The sequence below is a fragment of the Delphinus delphis genome, chromosome 12 (assembly GCF_949987515.2).
Source record: "Delphinus delphis chromosome 12, mDelDel1.2, whole genome shotgun sequence".
Lineage (NCBI taxonomy): Eukaryota > Metazoa > Chordata > Mammalia > Artiodactyla > Delphinidae > Delphinus > Delphinus delphis.
In genome coordinates, this window is record NC_082694.2 from 66,786,405 (window position 1) to 66,799,378 (window position 12,974).

General features: G+C 45.6%; 1 protein-coding gene across 1 annotated transcript in view; it reads left to right on the top strand.

The window, feature by feature from the left end:
• The first annotated feature begins 4,378 nt into the window (after positions 1–4,378).
• The window catches only part of ALK (ALK receptor tyrosine kinase), a 728,753-nt gene continuing 720,157 nt past the window's right edge, over positions 4,379–12,974 (top strand). Inside the window, exon 1 of the mRNA XM_060027602.1 lies at positions 4,379–5,045. Within this exon, the coding sequence (XP_059883585.1) occupies positions 4,379–5,045 (667 nt within the window). The remainder of the gene's footprint in view (positions 5,046–12,974) is intronic.

Below are 12,974 nucleotides of genomic sequence, written 5' to 3' on the forward strand. Positions count from 1 at the left end.
TCTTCCCAGACCGGGGCACGAACCCGTGTCCCCTGCATCGGCAGGCAGACTCTCAACCACTGCGCCACCAGGGAAGCCCGGACAGACACATTTTTAAAAAGAAATCTTTGTTTTATTTTTCCTGTTTTTAGCATTAGGTTCAAACTCTTTTTCTGGTTCCCTTGGAAGTTCATAGTCTCCTTCTAGTACCTGTCAGCTGTGGTCCTTTGTCTTGAATAAGACCTTTTGGCCACTTGTAGAATCTCATACAGAATTCAGCGTGGACAGTGTCTTAAAACTATACCTGGTTCTTCTTCTAATTTGATGTATGAGCCAAGAGAAATCAAGGATTTTCCCAAGATCCATAGAGCCTCTGAGAAGGAAGGTTGTGATTAAAATCTTGTTTCCTGAACACAAATCCACAGTTCATTTGAATGTTTCTTCTAGGTCACATTTCCTGCTCTTGTTCCAGGGTAAGCTACTCTGATTATGAGTTTCCAAATGTCTTAGCAATAAGTATCTTCTAATGTCTAGCTTCAGCTCATCTTATTGATTTTTCTCCTACCTTCTTTTCCTTCTCTTGCTTCTCCTCCTCTTTTCCTCTCTCTCCCTTTCTCCTTTGTCCTCCTCCTCCTTCTTTTTGACCAACTGGATGCCTGACTTAACCCTGTAGGTCTCAGTCAGATTTTACAGTTCTGATGTGTGTTTTGCCTTAAATCACACTGCCTGGAGTTGAAATGCTGTTTTTATTACTGCTCTTCTTATAGAGAATTCAAACACCTCCTTATCTGAGTTGTCCACTTGACTATTACCAGAAACTGGGAATTTCCTGAGGAGGGTCTTGTGCTTTCAGTGTCCTTCTTGGCCCTTTCCTTTCCCAAGTTATCAACAAGGTGACCCAGAGCAGCCCACCTCATTAACTGTGTCTTCATGGCTTCCAGTATCTCCTGTCTGCTCTCCCTGCTACTCCCACTCCCTATATCTCTCTTTTTTGAGTTGGGCTTTCAGTTTCTTCCTTGTTCACCTCTACCCATTTCAGTCTGTTCTCCCACACTCCACTTTCTGTCTTGTGAGGTCACCAGGATTTGAGAACATGGACTTCTTAGTCAGGTATCCAGGTTCCAATTCTGTAATAAATCCTGTTACCTGTGTAGTCTGTTGTTGGGAAGTTACCCTCTCTGAGCTTCCATTTGTGATCTGTAAAATAGAGATACTGTTACTTCCCCTCACAGTGTTAGTGTGACTCTTAAATCAGATAATACATGAAAATTATTTTGAAATGTGCTGGTCCATAATATGTGCACAAGACATGTTAGTTATCACTTCTGCTCACACTTTTAATCTTTCTGTCTCTATCTTCTCCATTTGCTCTTAACTGCTCTTTTCCATCTCCCATGCTTAGATAGCAATGATATAGGATAGAAGTGTCAAAATTATAGCTGTAGGCATGAGGAAGAGGCCAAATTTGTCTCAGTGAGATGTGTAAATTTTGGAGGAAAAGAATCACTGGTTTGAATTCCAGCTCTTATTTACTTGCTGTTTGACCTTGGGCAAATTATTTTGCGTCTCTGAGCCTTAGGTGTTTTGTCTCTATAATGGAAACAGTAATATATATCTTTCCCCAAAAGGCCACTATGTGATGTGATACACACACACACACACACACACACACACACACACACACACTCTCTCTCTTACAGATGCATATGTATAGTAACCAGTAGCCTCTAGCAATATTCATTTCGTACTTTTTCTAAATTATCTAACAAAAAGAGAACATTTTTGAGATTCAGTGTGATTTAATCTATATAGAGAGGCACTTCTCTCTATAGGGAAATTTGAGAAAATTTATAAAAGCATGAGAATTGAGACCCTTGTGTTCACTAGGTGCGAAGGCAGTGGTCCTGGTGATTATCTGGGAAAATGTTAAACCCTGGCGGGTGTCTTAAGTTGAAAGTCTCTGCAGCCCCCTACTGGCCATTGATTGTAGCTGATTCATAGTTAGTGACAAATTTCTGGAGTCAGTTTGACAAGAATTATATAGAGAAAAAAGGACTGGAGTGGGGAGTGAAATGACCTGCATTTTAGTCTTTTTAATATTTCAAATAGAAAATTATTCTTTCACTAGTGTGCATGCCAGTGAAATATGATGAAAATCCAAACATATTTGCTCACATACTAGGAAATTATTAACCTCCATACCTTTTCCTTCCTCTTTCTTTTTCTCCCTCCTTCCCTTCTGCCACCAAGGTAGGAGCATCATTTCTTCTCTGGATCAGGTCTTGCTTTGTTGCTCAGTGAGGGAGATTCAACTCCACTCTGTGCACCAAGGATTGTAGTTTTGTCTACGATTCTAGTGAACCACTTGTTATAAACACAGCCATTATCCAGGTTCTGTGATAGAAGCTCAGGAGAGATGAAGGGAGAGACTGGAGATAGAGCCCTGACTTCACAGGTGAATAAAAATGGCCTGCAGTTCTGAACTCTCACTCCCAAGGCTGTGAACAGGAATGCCAGATCATTATTCCTTCTAGCTAAGTCATTCCTAGATGTTCTTAGCCTGTTACCCATGGAAGGGTATGGGAGAGCAGTGGTTAAGAGCACCTGAGTAAGAGCTTGGGAGGCAAGTAGGACTATGTGACCCTAGGAAAATCAGTTAAGATCTCTGCGACTCAGTTTCCTTACCTCTAAAACTAGAGTTTAAAATATTTACCTTGCAGAGAGTAAAGGAGGTGACACATATTTAAGCACCATTCTGAGAAAACGCGGGGTGACTGAGATCTGAAATATTTGTTGTAGCTGAATCGCAACTCTGTGAGATTGCCAGCCGCTTCCCACCCTCCCCCTAGTACCTCCCCTCCCCCCCGCCATTTTTTCTTGTGTGGATGGTGGGATCGTTAGGTTCCCAGGAATGCGTTCAAATAATGGAAGGGTCAGAGAAGATTATGTCTCAGGGCTCTGATCCAAGCTCCGAGTTGGCAGTGTCGCGCTGCCCCTCCCCCCTCCCTTCCCCTGGCCTCCAGTTTTATTCCAGAACTGCTTTTCCGAAGTCGGACCCGTTTACTCTCTTAAATGCAAAATTAGAGAGAATGCTTGATTACAAAGGCCTCTTCCAGTCCTACCATTCATCCAAAACACGCCTCTGTTCACACAGCAGCGAAATAGGGCAGGGAATCTGGAGGAGGGGAAGGAGGGAGAGAGGGAGGAGGGATGGATGGAGGGCGGGGCGGGCTCTGTGCTTTTCTCAATGAAAGCCGAGGCCTCTGCAGATTTGCATAGGAAGCCGACCTCGCCGCGCCATTGGCTGGCGGGTGCGAGCGGGGCGGGGCGGGGCTGAGTGGGCCCAGCTGCGGAGAGGAGTTGGCATTCGAGCCCCGCCCCCGCCTCGGCCCGGCCAGCTCCGGGCTCGCGCTCTCTGCTCCTCCAGCTGTAAGTGGCGGACGCCCAGGCAGCTGCGATAGAGCGGCTCCGGGGGTGGCAGCGGTGGTAGCAGCTGGCACCCCCGCTGCAGCGGTCCGGAGGGTCGCGGAGCACAGAGGCGACTTCCGGCCGCGCTCTGGCCAGCCACAAAAGACGCGGGAGCTGCTGATGAGTGAGGAGGGGGCAGCAAGATTTCGGGCTCTCGGGCCCTGAATGCTTTCACTCCGCTGCTGCCGCCAGGGCCGCTCTGGTGCCTGGGAACTCTTGAGACGCCGGAGGAGAGCAAGGACGCTGAAAACTTGAGCGGCGGGGGCTCGATTCAGGTCCAGAAGTTCAGCGAGAAGTGCAGTCCGAAGACCTCCCGCTGCGGAGGGTCGAAGGAGGGTGCGAGAGAAGGAAGCCGGTGCCCTCGGTCACCCCCCCCCTTTCCCCCCCCAGACGAGGAAAAGAAGCTCAGAGGAGCCGAAAACAGCTCAGGAGGCGGCCAGGACAGCAGACAACAGCTCTAAGCCACCGTTCCCAGCAGGAAAGTTGCAGAGGATTGGAGGCCGCTCGAGAGCGGACACACCACAGCTCAGGCCGCGGGGGGCAGGAGAGGACGGTACCCAATTGCCATCTCCCTTCAACCATAGTAGTCTCTCTCGTTCCAGAGCGCGGGGAGCTACGGACGGGGGCGCGGCTTTCCGCGCGGCGCGCGAGAGGCACAGGGTCCCAGCTGCCGAAACCTTCGCGCTTCAGGGTCTCTTGACACGCCCCTGAGCCTCCAGCAGCGTTTTGTTGAGATTCCTGCTCGCCTCCTTGCAGTTGGAGGAAAGGGAATCGAGTGCACGCACAATCCCCCTGAGATCAGGTGGAAGGAGCCCTTCAGGACCAACGACTGTTCGGAGCCCTTTCCCATTTGGGGGGGTGGGGGGAACGGAGGGCGAGGCTGGATCCCGGAGACTCGGGAGACTAGTATAAACAACCCTCCTTTGGCGGGATGGGAGCCATAGGGCTTCTGTGGCTGCTGCTGCTGCTTTCACCGGCAGCCTCAGGCTCCGGGACCGGGACCGAGACCGGCCAGCGCGTGGGCTCACCAGCCATGGGGTCGGCGCTGCAGCCCCGGGAGCCGCTCAGCTACTCGCGCCTGCAGAGGAAGAGCCTGGCGGTGGACTTTGTGGTACCCTCTCTCTTTCGCGTCTATGCTCGGGACCTGCTGCTGCCGCCGCTGTCCCCTTCGGAGCCGAGGGCCGGCCGGCTGGAGGCGCGCGGCTCGCTGGCTCTTGACTGCGCCCCACTGCTTAGGCTGGTGGGGCCACCACCCGGCGCCAGTTCTCCCGCCCCGGCCCGGGCATGGACGCTGTCCAGGGTGCTGAAGGAAGGCTCGGTTCGCAAGCTCCGGCGCGCCAAGCAGCTGGTGCTGGAGCTGGGAGAGGAGGCGATCCTTGAGGGCTGTGTAGGGCCCCCAGGGGAGGCGACTGCGGGGCTGCTCCAGTTCAACCTCACTGAGCTGTTCAGCTGGTGGATTCGCCACGGCGAAGGACGGCTGAGGATCCGCCTGATGCCCGAGAAGAAGGCGTCGGAAGTGGGCAGAGAGGGAAGGCTGTCCGCTGCGATCCGCGCCTCCCAGCCCCGCCTTCTCTTCCAGATCTTCGCGACCGGGACCGGTGAGCAGCTCCCGCCCGAGCGTTTCGGGATTTGGTTTCTTAGAGGCATCAATTTGCAACCACTATCAACTAACCCTCGTTTCCAAAACCTCAGCCTGCGGTTCTTAGCTTTCTTTCCTCCTTCCACAAACCTCCTTCCCCAGTTAGACTGTATTTTCTTATTTTCTCCCTGAACGCAGTCACTCCCCAAGGGGACTCTCCTTTCCTCCCCAGCAACCAAGTTGGGAAAAAAGTTTCCTGTTCTTGGAAGAATAACTCTTTCTACTGACTTTACACAGGGTCTCAGCCAAGATTGGATGCCCTTCTTCTGGGGCTCCTGGGACAGTTGAAATCCCTCTAGTCTGTGTTCTGAGAGCTTGGTTCTAGATCTCAGAACTGTTGCCCTTCTTCTTTTCGCTTTGTTCCTCTTCCTGGCCTCCACAGATTTTGGAAATGTGATACACTTTCTCATGGAATATAGAACTCCTTTTCATATTACTGAATCCCACCCAGCTATCCCATCCAAATGCTGGCTTACCTAGAAATTGCCTCTTTTTCATTAATTCATTCTGCTCTCCACCTAACCCCAGGCTGCTAGCCACTCATAGACTCTTGTTCTTCCTCTCAGATGTGTTGGGAGAGCCCTAGAGGAACTAAGGGACAGGGGACAGGACGGAGCTGTGGAGAGAGGGAGCAAAGTTGCCCAGATTGTTTCCTTTGGGGAGTCACTCTGAAGCCAGGAAGAGACAATAGTTGATTTCCCTTTCTTTCCCTGTCCCCAGTTCCTTCTCTCCAATTCTTAGCTTGAATATCTGCAGCAACAGATCTGGATGACAGTCTCTGGCAGGCCTGTTTCACTGCAGATCTCTCTGCTGGAGACTCCTGAAATGGGGTTTCTGTTTCATTTACTCTCATTTTCTTCCCATATTCACTGAGTTGGGGGTGTTTATTCAGACACTTACTTCTAACTCTTCCCATAATATCCATTGACTGGGAAAACCAGGTGGCTTTGAATGGATGTTTCTCTTGTAAGACCATTGGGGAAAGGCTTGTCAATAAAATACACAATGTAAGTGAATGAGAAAGCACAGAAAAGAAAGCATGACTTTTAAAAGCCTACACTAATTTCATTGGGCAAAACCCAGCATCTTTTATGTCATTCTTGTTGTCAGAAATAAATGAAATTCTTATGCTCCACTGGTTACTAATGTCTTTTATTCATTGGATGGAAAGCATTGAAAAAAAGCCCATTGTAGAGCTACAAGTATCTCCCATGCTTGTCCCAACACACACACATGCTCCCACATATACCCAATAGTCTAATGCAGCAGGGATATTCAGAAGCTGAGGTTTCTCAGTCATTGCAGAGAAGGCATACTGGTATGTGGTCCGCATGGAAAACAGAGTCTGGATGCATATTTCAGCATTAGCATTAGTGGCATTGGCACCTAAAATGACCCCTTTGTGTTCAGTTTTGGAATTTACACTAGCTCATGGTAAGAGACAGGGTCTGATGAATTTGACAGTGCTTTCTGTGAACTGAGATAGGAGGCCAATACTGTTGTCTCACTACAGATACTTTTATTTTTTTGGAACTAATTTATTTATATATTTTTAAACATCTTTATTGGAGTATAACTGCTTTACAATGGTGTGTTAGTTTCTGCTTTATAACGAAGTGAATCAGCTATACATATACATATATCCCCATATCTCCTCCCTCTTGTGTCTCCCACCCACCCTCCCTATCCCACCCCTCTAGGTGTTCACAAAGCACCGAGCTGATCTCCCTGTGCTATGCAGCTGCTTCCCACCAGCTATCTATTTTACATGTGGTAGTGTATATATGTCCACGCCACACTCTCACTTCGTCCCAGCTTACCCTTCCCCCTCCCCATGTCCTCAAGTCCATTCTCTACATCTGCATCTTTATTCCTGTCCTGCTCCTAGGTTCTTCAGAACCATATATATATATGTGTGTGTGTATATATATATATATATGTGTGTGTGTGTGTGTGTTAGCATACGATATTTTTCTCTTTTTGACTTACTACACTCTGTATGACAGTCTCTAGGTCCATCCACCTCACTACAAGTAACTCAATTTCATTTCTTTTTATGGCTGAGTAATATTCCATTGTATATATGTGTCATATCTTCTTTACCATTCATCTGTCAGTGGACACTAAGGTTGTTTGCATGTCCTGGTTACTGTAAATAGTGCTGCAATGAACATTGCGGTACATGACTCTTTTTGAATTATGGTTTTCTCAGGGTATATGCCCAGTAGTGGGATTGCTGGGTCATATGGTAGTTCTATTTTTAGTTTTTTAAGGAACCTCCATACACTACAGATACTTTTGTAAAGAACAGCTGTGCTTTAATGTTGTCTTGGCTTCTGTGGTTTATACATGCTACGTTCTCTTTTAGTGCTTAATGTTTTTGTAATGGATATAAAAATTATTTCTCTGGGAATGCAGATTTTCTTCCACTTTCATGTCTCTGAGCATCTCTGGAACCTTCCCATCATTTCTTGTTAAATGACCGTAGGCTCTAGCAGTGTAGATGTTGATGATAGGCAAAAAGGGCCCTTTCTACAGCCCTGAACTTACCTACTGTAAACAGGCAGGTTGCTTGAAGTTATCAGTGTTGCCTGTGAAGAGTCACACGCTTAATGCTTTTGAAGAATATACTCCAGTCAAGCGTTAGATAGGGAGTTGAAGCTGCCGAGTGAGGGAGTTTCATGTAGAGATTAGTGTGCTCCAGGAGCTGCTCTGCTACTGGCAGTAGGGAAGCACAATGAGCATCCCAAGTCCTCCATCAGCAACACAGTCCGTTTGGCAGCTGGACCAAGCCCTTATGCATCATTCGATACATCTAGCAATGGTGGTTTTAGAAAGAGCCAGGATTCTGCTATTAAAAGGCTAGAAATTTTGGCCAAGCATTTTTTATCAGGATTGGGATCAAATGTTTATTGATGGGATCAAATAAGACACTAAGTGTAACTGGATGAGGTCCCGATGACCTCCAGAGAGACAGCTTAACTGAAAAGCACTTCAGGCTTTGTGGTGACCGCACTTGGAACAGGCTGGACTCTCCTGCTCTGAGACATATGCTGTCTGCAGTTAGGCAGCCGGCCATGCAGGACTAGAGGCCTAGCTTCTCGCTTTACCACTGCCTCCCCAACCTCATTTAGATACAGTCTCCACTTAAGATTCCCTATGGAGGGAGTGGACACACCCTTCCATATCATGTTTCATGTTTGGGGCAGCATATACTATTGTGGTTTCATTCATTTTCTTGTATGAAAATTGAAGCTTAGGTTCTCACACTTGGATTGATTTTACTGTTTATCATGTTTGAGGAAATGGGTTTCTTCTTTTTATATAGGCTGTGATTTGTAGAAAAGGCATTTACCTGTTCTGTGACATAGGATCTTCAATTAAGCAAAGGAAAATAGGCGCAACTAAGTAAATTTCTCCCTGCTTCTGCCCAAGTAACTAGTGGTCTGGTCTAGAGGGGCGTAATCTTGCTGATGGGACTATCTGTGGGGAGGGAAGCAGAGAGGATGAGTCTTCTTCCACCCCTTGTGTTGAGGGGCCTGGGGCAGTCCATTTATCTCAGACTAAAGACAGGGTACCAAACCAGAGCAGGACCATGGCTAGGAATGTGGTAAAAAATGGAAGGCACCTAGTCAGGACAAAGCAATACCTTCATATCATTTGCAGTTTGGGCTATCTGACAGAACAAAAGAATGTCTAAAGAGGCCTTATAATGCATGACATACTAATGTCTTTTCTTTATGGGTTGTTTTGAATTCATAAATGGGATCGACGTTTCGAAGTCTGAAGTAGTTCCCCAGAGCACCCATTCATGGAAAAGAGGTAGAGAGACAGCTTCTGGGACTGTACAAATGGTGTGCACTATCTTGGGACAGCCCAAACTACAAAAAAGTTGTATGCCTGGAGGCTACCACATTGCCCATAGCTCCACTTTGTAACCTGTTTTGTAGATGTTTTGACATCTTGCTTCTGCCATCCTCCATGCAGAGGCCTAGAGGATAATGACCTGTGGGGTAAGAGGGCCTGTTTCCCTGTTAATACCCTCCTTCCCACTCCAAGAAAGGGGATATATGATTTGGGACTTTATATGTACCACGGAGAGGCCTAAGCAATTTAGAGTAGGTGTATGCAATGCAACACCCCTTGACCCTTGACCTCACATAACTGTCAGTCCCTTCCCATTTCATTTCTGGAAAGGGCAAAGAGAGAGAAGGAAGATAAAGAGGAGAAACTGGAGCTCCCAGAAGGGATATCGGTTATTGGAGGTGAATTGGGAGGGTTGGAACTAGTCCAGAGAAGAGCAGAGAGCTGATTTAAGAGTGGAAGGGACTGATTTATGATGAAAGATGAAAAGAATTAAATATATATGGCTGGGCTAAGTGGTGATGAAGGGAAAGCCATGGTAACAATCTACAAATCTCTGAGGAGGGAAAGTGGCAGTGAAGAAGAAGAGTTATTTAGTGTGGCCCACAGAAGTAATAGGATGAGACTTTCAGAAGGAAACTTCAGGTTGGATATCAGGGAAACCTTATTTTCTGAAATTGATATTCCTCTGGCTATGGAATGGAATTCCAAGGGAGCAAAAGTGTAAGGTGAGATGTGGGTCAGACAAGCCACAGCATTCATAATTAATCAGTTCTGTATTTTCAAATGTTGAGAAACTGCAACAGGCAGGAGAGCCAGGATGGGGACCAGCGGCAGGAATCAGGATATTTTGGGTTACAACTCTTGAGATTCTCTGGGTATTGATGTTTCCAAGAGGAAAAAAAAATAACTGCATATGTAACTCTGAAGTTTGTGAGAAGTGCTTACAAGAAGATTGTTAGTATCTTGGAAAAAATATTTTGAAATTACTGAGTTTATTCTTCTCTGTCCCCAGATTAAACAGAGTGTTTCTCTGGGGTTTTGGTATATTCAGTAGGCGGAGGCACACTCACCTAGGACTATGCATCTAAGATGCATTTGTAGGTGTGTGTGGCATCAAGTCCTTGGGCAAGACAAAAGGTACCCGGGTCTTGAGAAGATGAGATCAGTTCTAGGTTTGGTGAACTCCTACTGGTACTGAAAACCCTTTGAAATGCTGAGAATATATACAGCTGTTTGAAAGATGGGATTCTTCTAAATCCAGTTGACCCTTTCACAAATTTACAAAAGAGAAATAAGATTCATAAGGGGTTTGTGTGTGGGATGTTGGAGGAGGGAGAGTGTTATCGTTAATATAAATGAGTGCTTTTATAAGGCAGTTTGTCTGCTGCAAGTGAAGAGGGATGGGCCTGCGGGTAGGAGAAGAGGAGAGTTGTGTGAGCAAAAGCTGCAGCCTACTGCTACTCTTAACATTACTGCCTGACAACTTCACTTCATAGAAATTTGCCCAGCCTGATTTATAAAAGACATTTTGCTTTTTTAAATAGCCATTCTTGATGTCCTGTTACAGTTGTATGGAACTTTATAATTTATAAATCACTTTAATATTTATTATTGTTACCAATCCTACAGTAGGAAGAGCAAGTATTTGCTTTATTTTATAAATGGAGTAACTGGAATCCAGAAGTTCGATAACACTTTTTCAAGGACATTCAGATAGAAAGTTTTAGAACTGGAAACTTTCATTTATGTGTTGAGAGGTTATGAGTTGCTAGAGGATGTGGTAGGTACTGACTAGGACCACAGATCCTGCCTTCAAATCAGAGCTCTTTCCACTACAGGAATCATCTCAAGGTTCATGTTATAAACAACCAAGACATATAAATAGAGGAAAAGCTTTACATTATCTTTGTCAGAAGGCCATACAATAAATACTTGTTGGGCAATAGCCATGACTTGGAAATTTTTCTTAAAATCTTTTTTTTTTGAAAGTTGTTTTGTTTATTTTTTAATTGAGGAGGTGAATTTTTAAAAATATTTATTTGGCTGTGCCGGGTCTTCACCGTGGCACACGGGATCTAGTTCCCTGACCAGGGATCAGACCTGGGCCCCCTGCATTGGGAATGCAGAATCTTAACCACTGGACCACCAGGAAAGTACCACATTTCTTAAAATCTTTAAGGCCCAGTTTCATCTTTTGAAAAATGGGTATAGTAATAGTTCCTATCTCAAGATGTCGTCATGAATATTAAATTAGATGATGCATGTAAATCCTTAACCCAATGTCTGACACATCATAAACTGCTCCATCAATATGAACAATTATAATTTTTCCTAGAAGCAGCAACACCCCAGCATCTGGTTGTGTAGCTTGTGCACTCTACAATTCCAAGGGTTCTATATACATTTTAGCCTATTTGAATGGTGCCATCTGGAGTTGTGCAGTCCTCATGTGTGGCAATACGTGGCAACCCTGGCAGAAATTGTGGTACTGTGCATTCCCCATGCAACTAACTTCTAATTCCTAAGAGATAAGAGGTGAGATCCAGTGGAAGTAGGGAGTGGCCAGGGTGGTAGTTTCTATTGTCCAATCATGGAAGGCCTGGTTTTCCCAGAAATATAGATGAGAAGGGGCGTTGAGGTGTGGTATTTACTTTATTCCTATCAACTATTATCCTCTTATAGGTCTTTTGACCTTGGATTCAGTCCAGAGATTCAAGTAGCATATTTACAATCCAATTCTTTGTTCTTCTGTAGAAATAAACCAAGCCTTAACTTTGTGAAAGTATGAAAACTAATGCCAAGGAAGAAAAAGATAGAGGCATTACAGAACAGTGGTTTTTAGATGGTGGATCTTCCCTGAGAGTGATCTGTGCAGTCCAGGTCCCACCATGTCCACAGACATGCTGGACCACTGGCCTCTGATAACTCCTTTATTGTAATTAGCTGGAGCTGTGCCCTTCCTGTACACTTCTAGCCTCACTCTTCATTGTCAAATGGAGAGATGGAAAGGTCTAAATGGTAATGGACATGAGCCCATGAAAAGCAATTAAATCTTTGAAATTCCATGGAGACACATAGCCCATGGACTTGAATGGGAGGCTGACTTAGGAAAATACCTCAACCTAAAATAAGCTGTTAAGCATCTACACTGGATTTTATAGGTGGTGGGTTTTTTTGTGAGCCAGAGATGAGCCATTGCCTCCAAAAGATGCACATGGACATCATCTGTGCTTGGGAGTAGAAGAAGATGGGTGTTGGTGAGGATGGTTATAGGTCCAGGGGTCATGTGGGGAGAGCTGCAAATAGAACTAGCAAGGAGCCCTGTAGATGCCTTCTTCCTTAGAACCATTGCCTTGTCCTCCGATCTAGGTTGTGGCCAGTGTTTCTTAACCTAGTGATGACCTGGGCTCTTTCACACAGTAAAGGTGTGAGATAGGAGCAGTTAAAAGTAAGCGTTGGCCTGGTGGTGAGGTAGTGGAAGGGGGGAGGTACCCCAGTGCCTTTTTGGGTGAACCACATTTCTCAGAAGAACTTTTATTTTCTTCAGTAAATCTTGTGATGAAATTTCCAGCTGGACTGTTCTGAGCTTGGGTCCTTTCCCAGGGAAATTCTGTCAGATTCATTTGGTGATATAACCTAGGCATTCCAGAAAGTGGGAGGCCCCAGAACAGGGCAGGAGGAGAGCTCCCTTGGGGCAGATTCACCTAACCAAATGGTTAATTAAGAGTCTTTTTTCCTTGAATCGTCCCTTTCTGGCTAAGTAACAACAGGTGCATGAAGAGGTAGGCAGCCAGAATTCCCTGGAGTAAGGAAAATGCTAAAGGGTAGGTATGAAAAAAAAGTATGAAATTAAAAATAGAAATCTAAGCATGCTTAAAGGAAATCAGGCAACTAGCCAAAAGAAATCAGAAGGAAAATCTCAACCATTGGCTATATTTTTCATTTTCTCTTATTTATATTTTATTCAGTTTTCACTGGAATATAGGTTCATGAGGGTGGGCATGGGCAGAACTCCTCTATA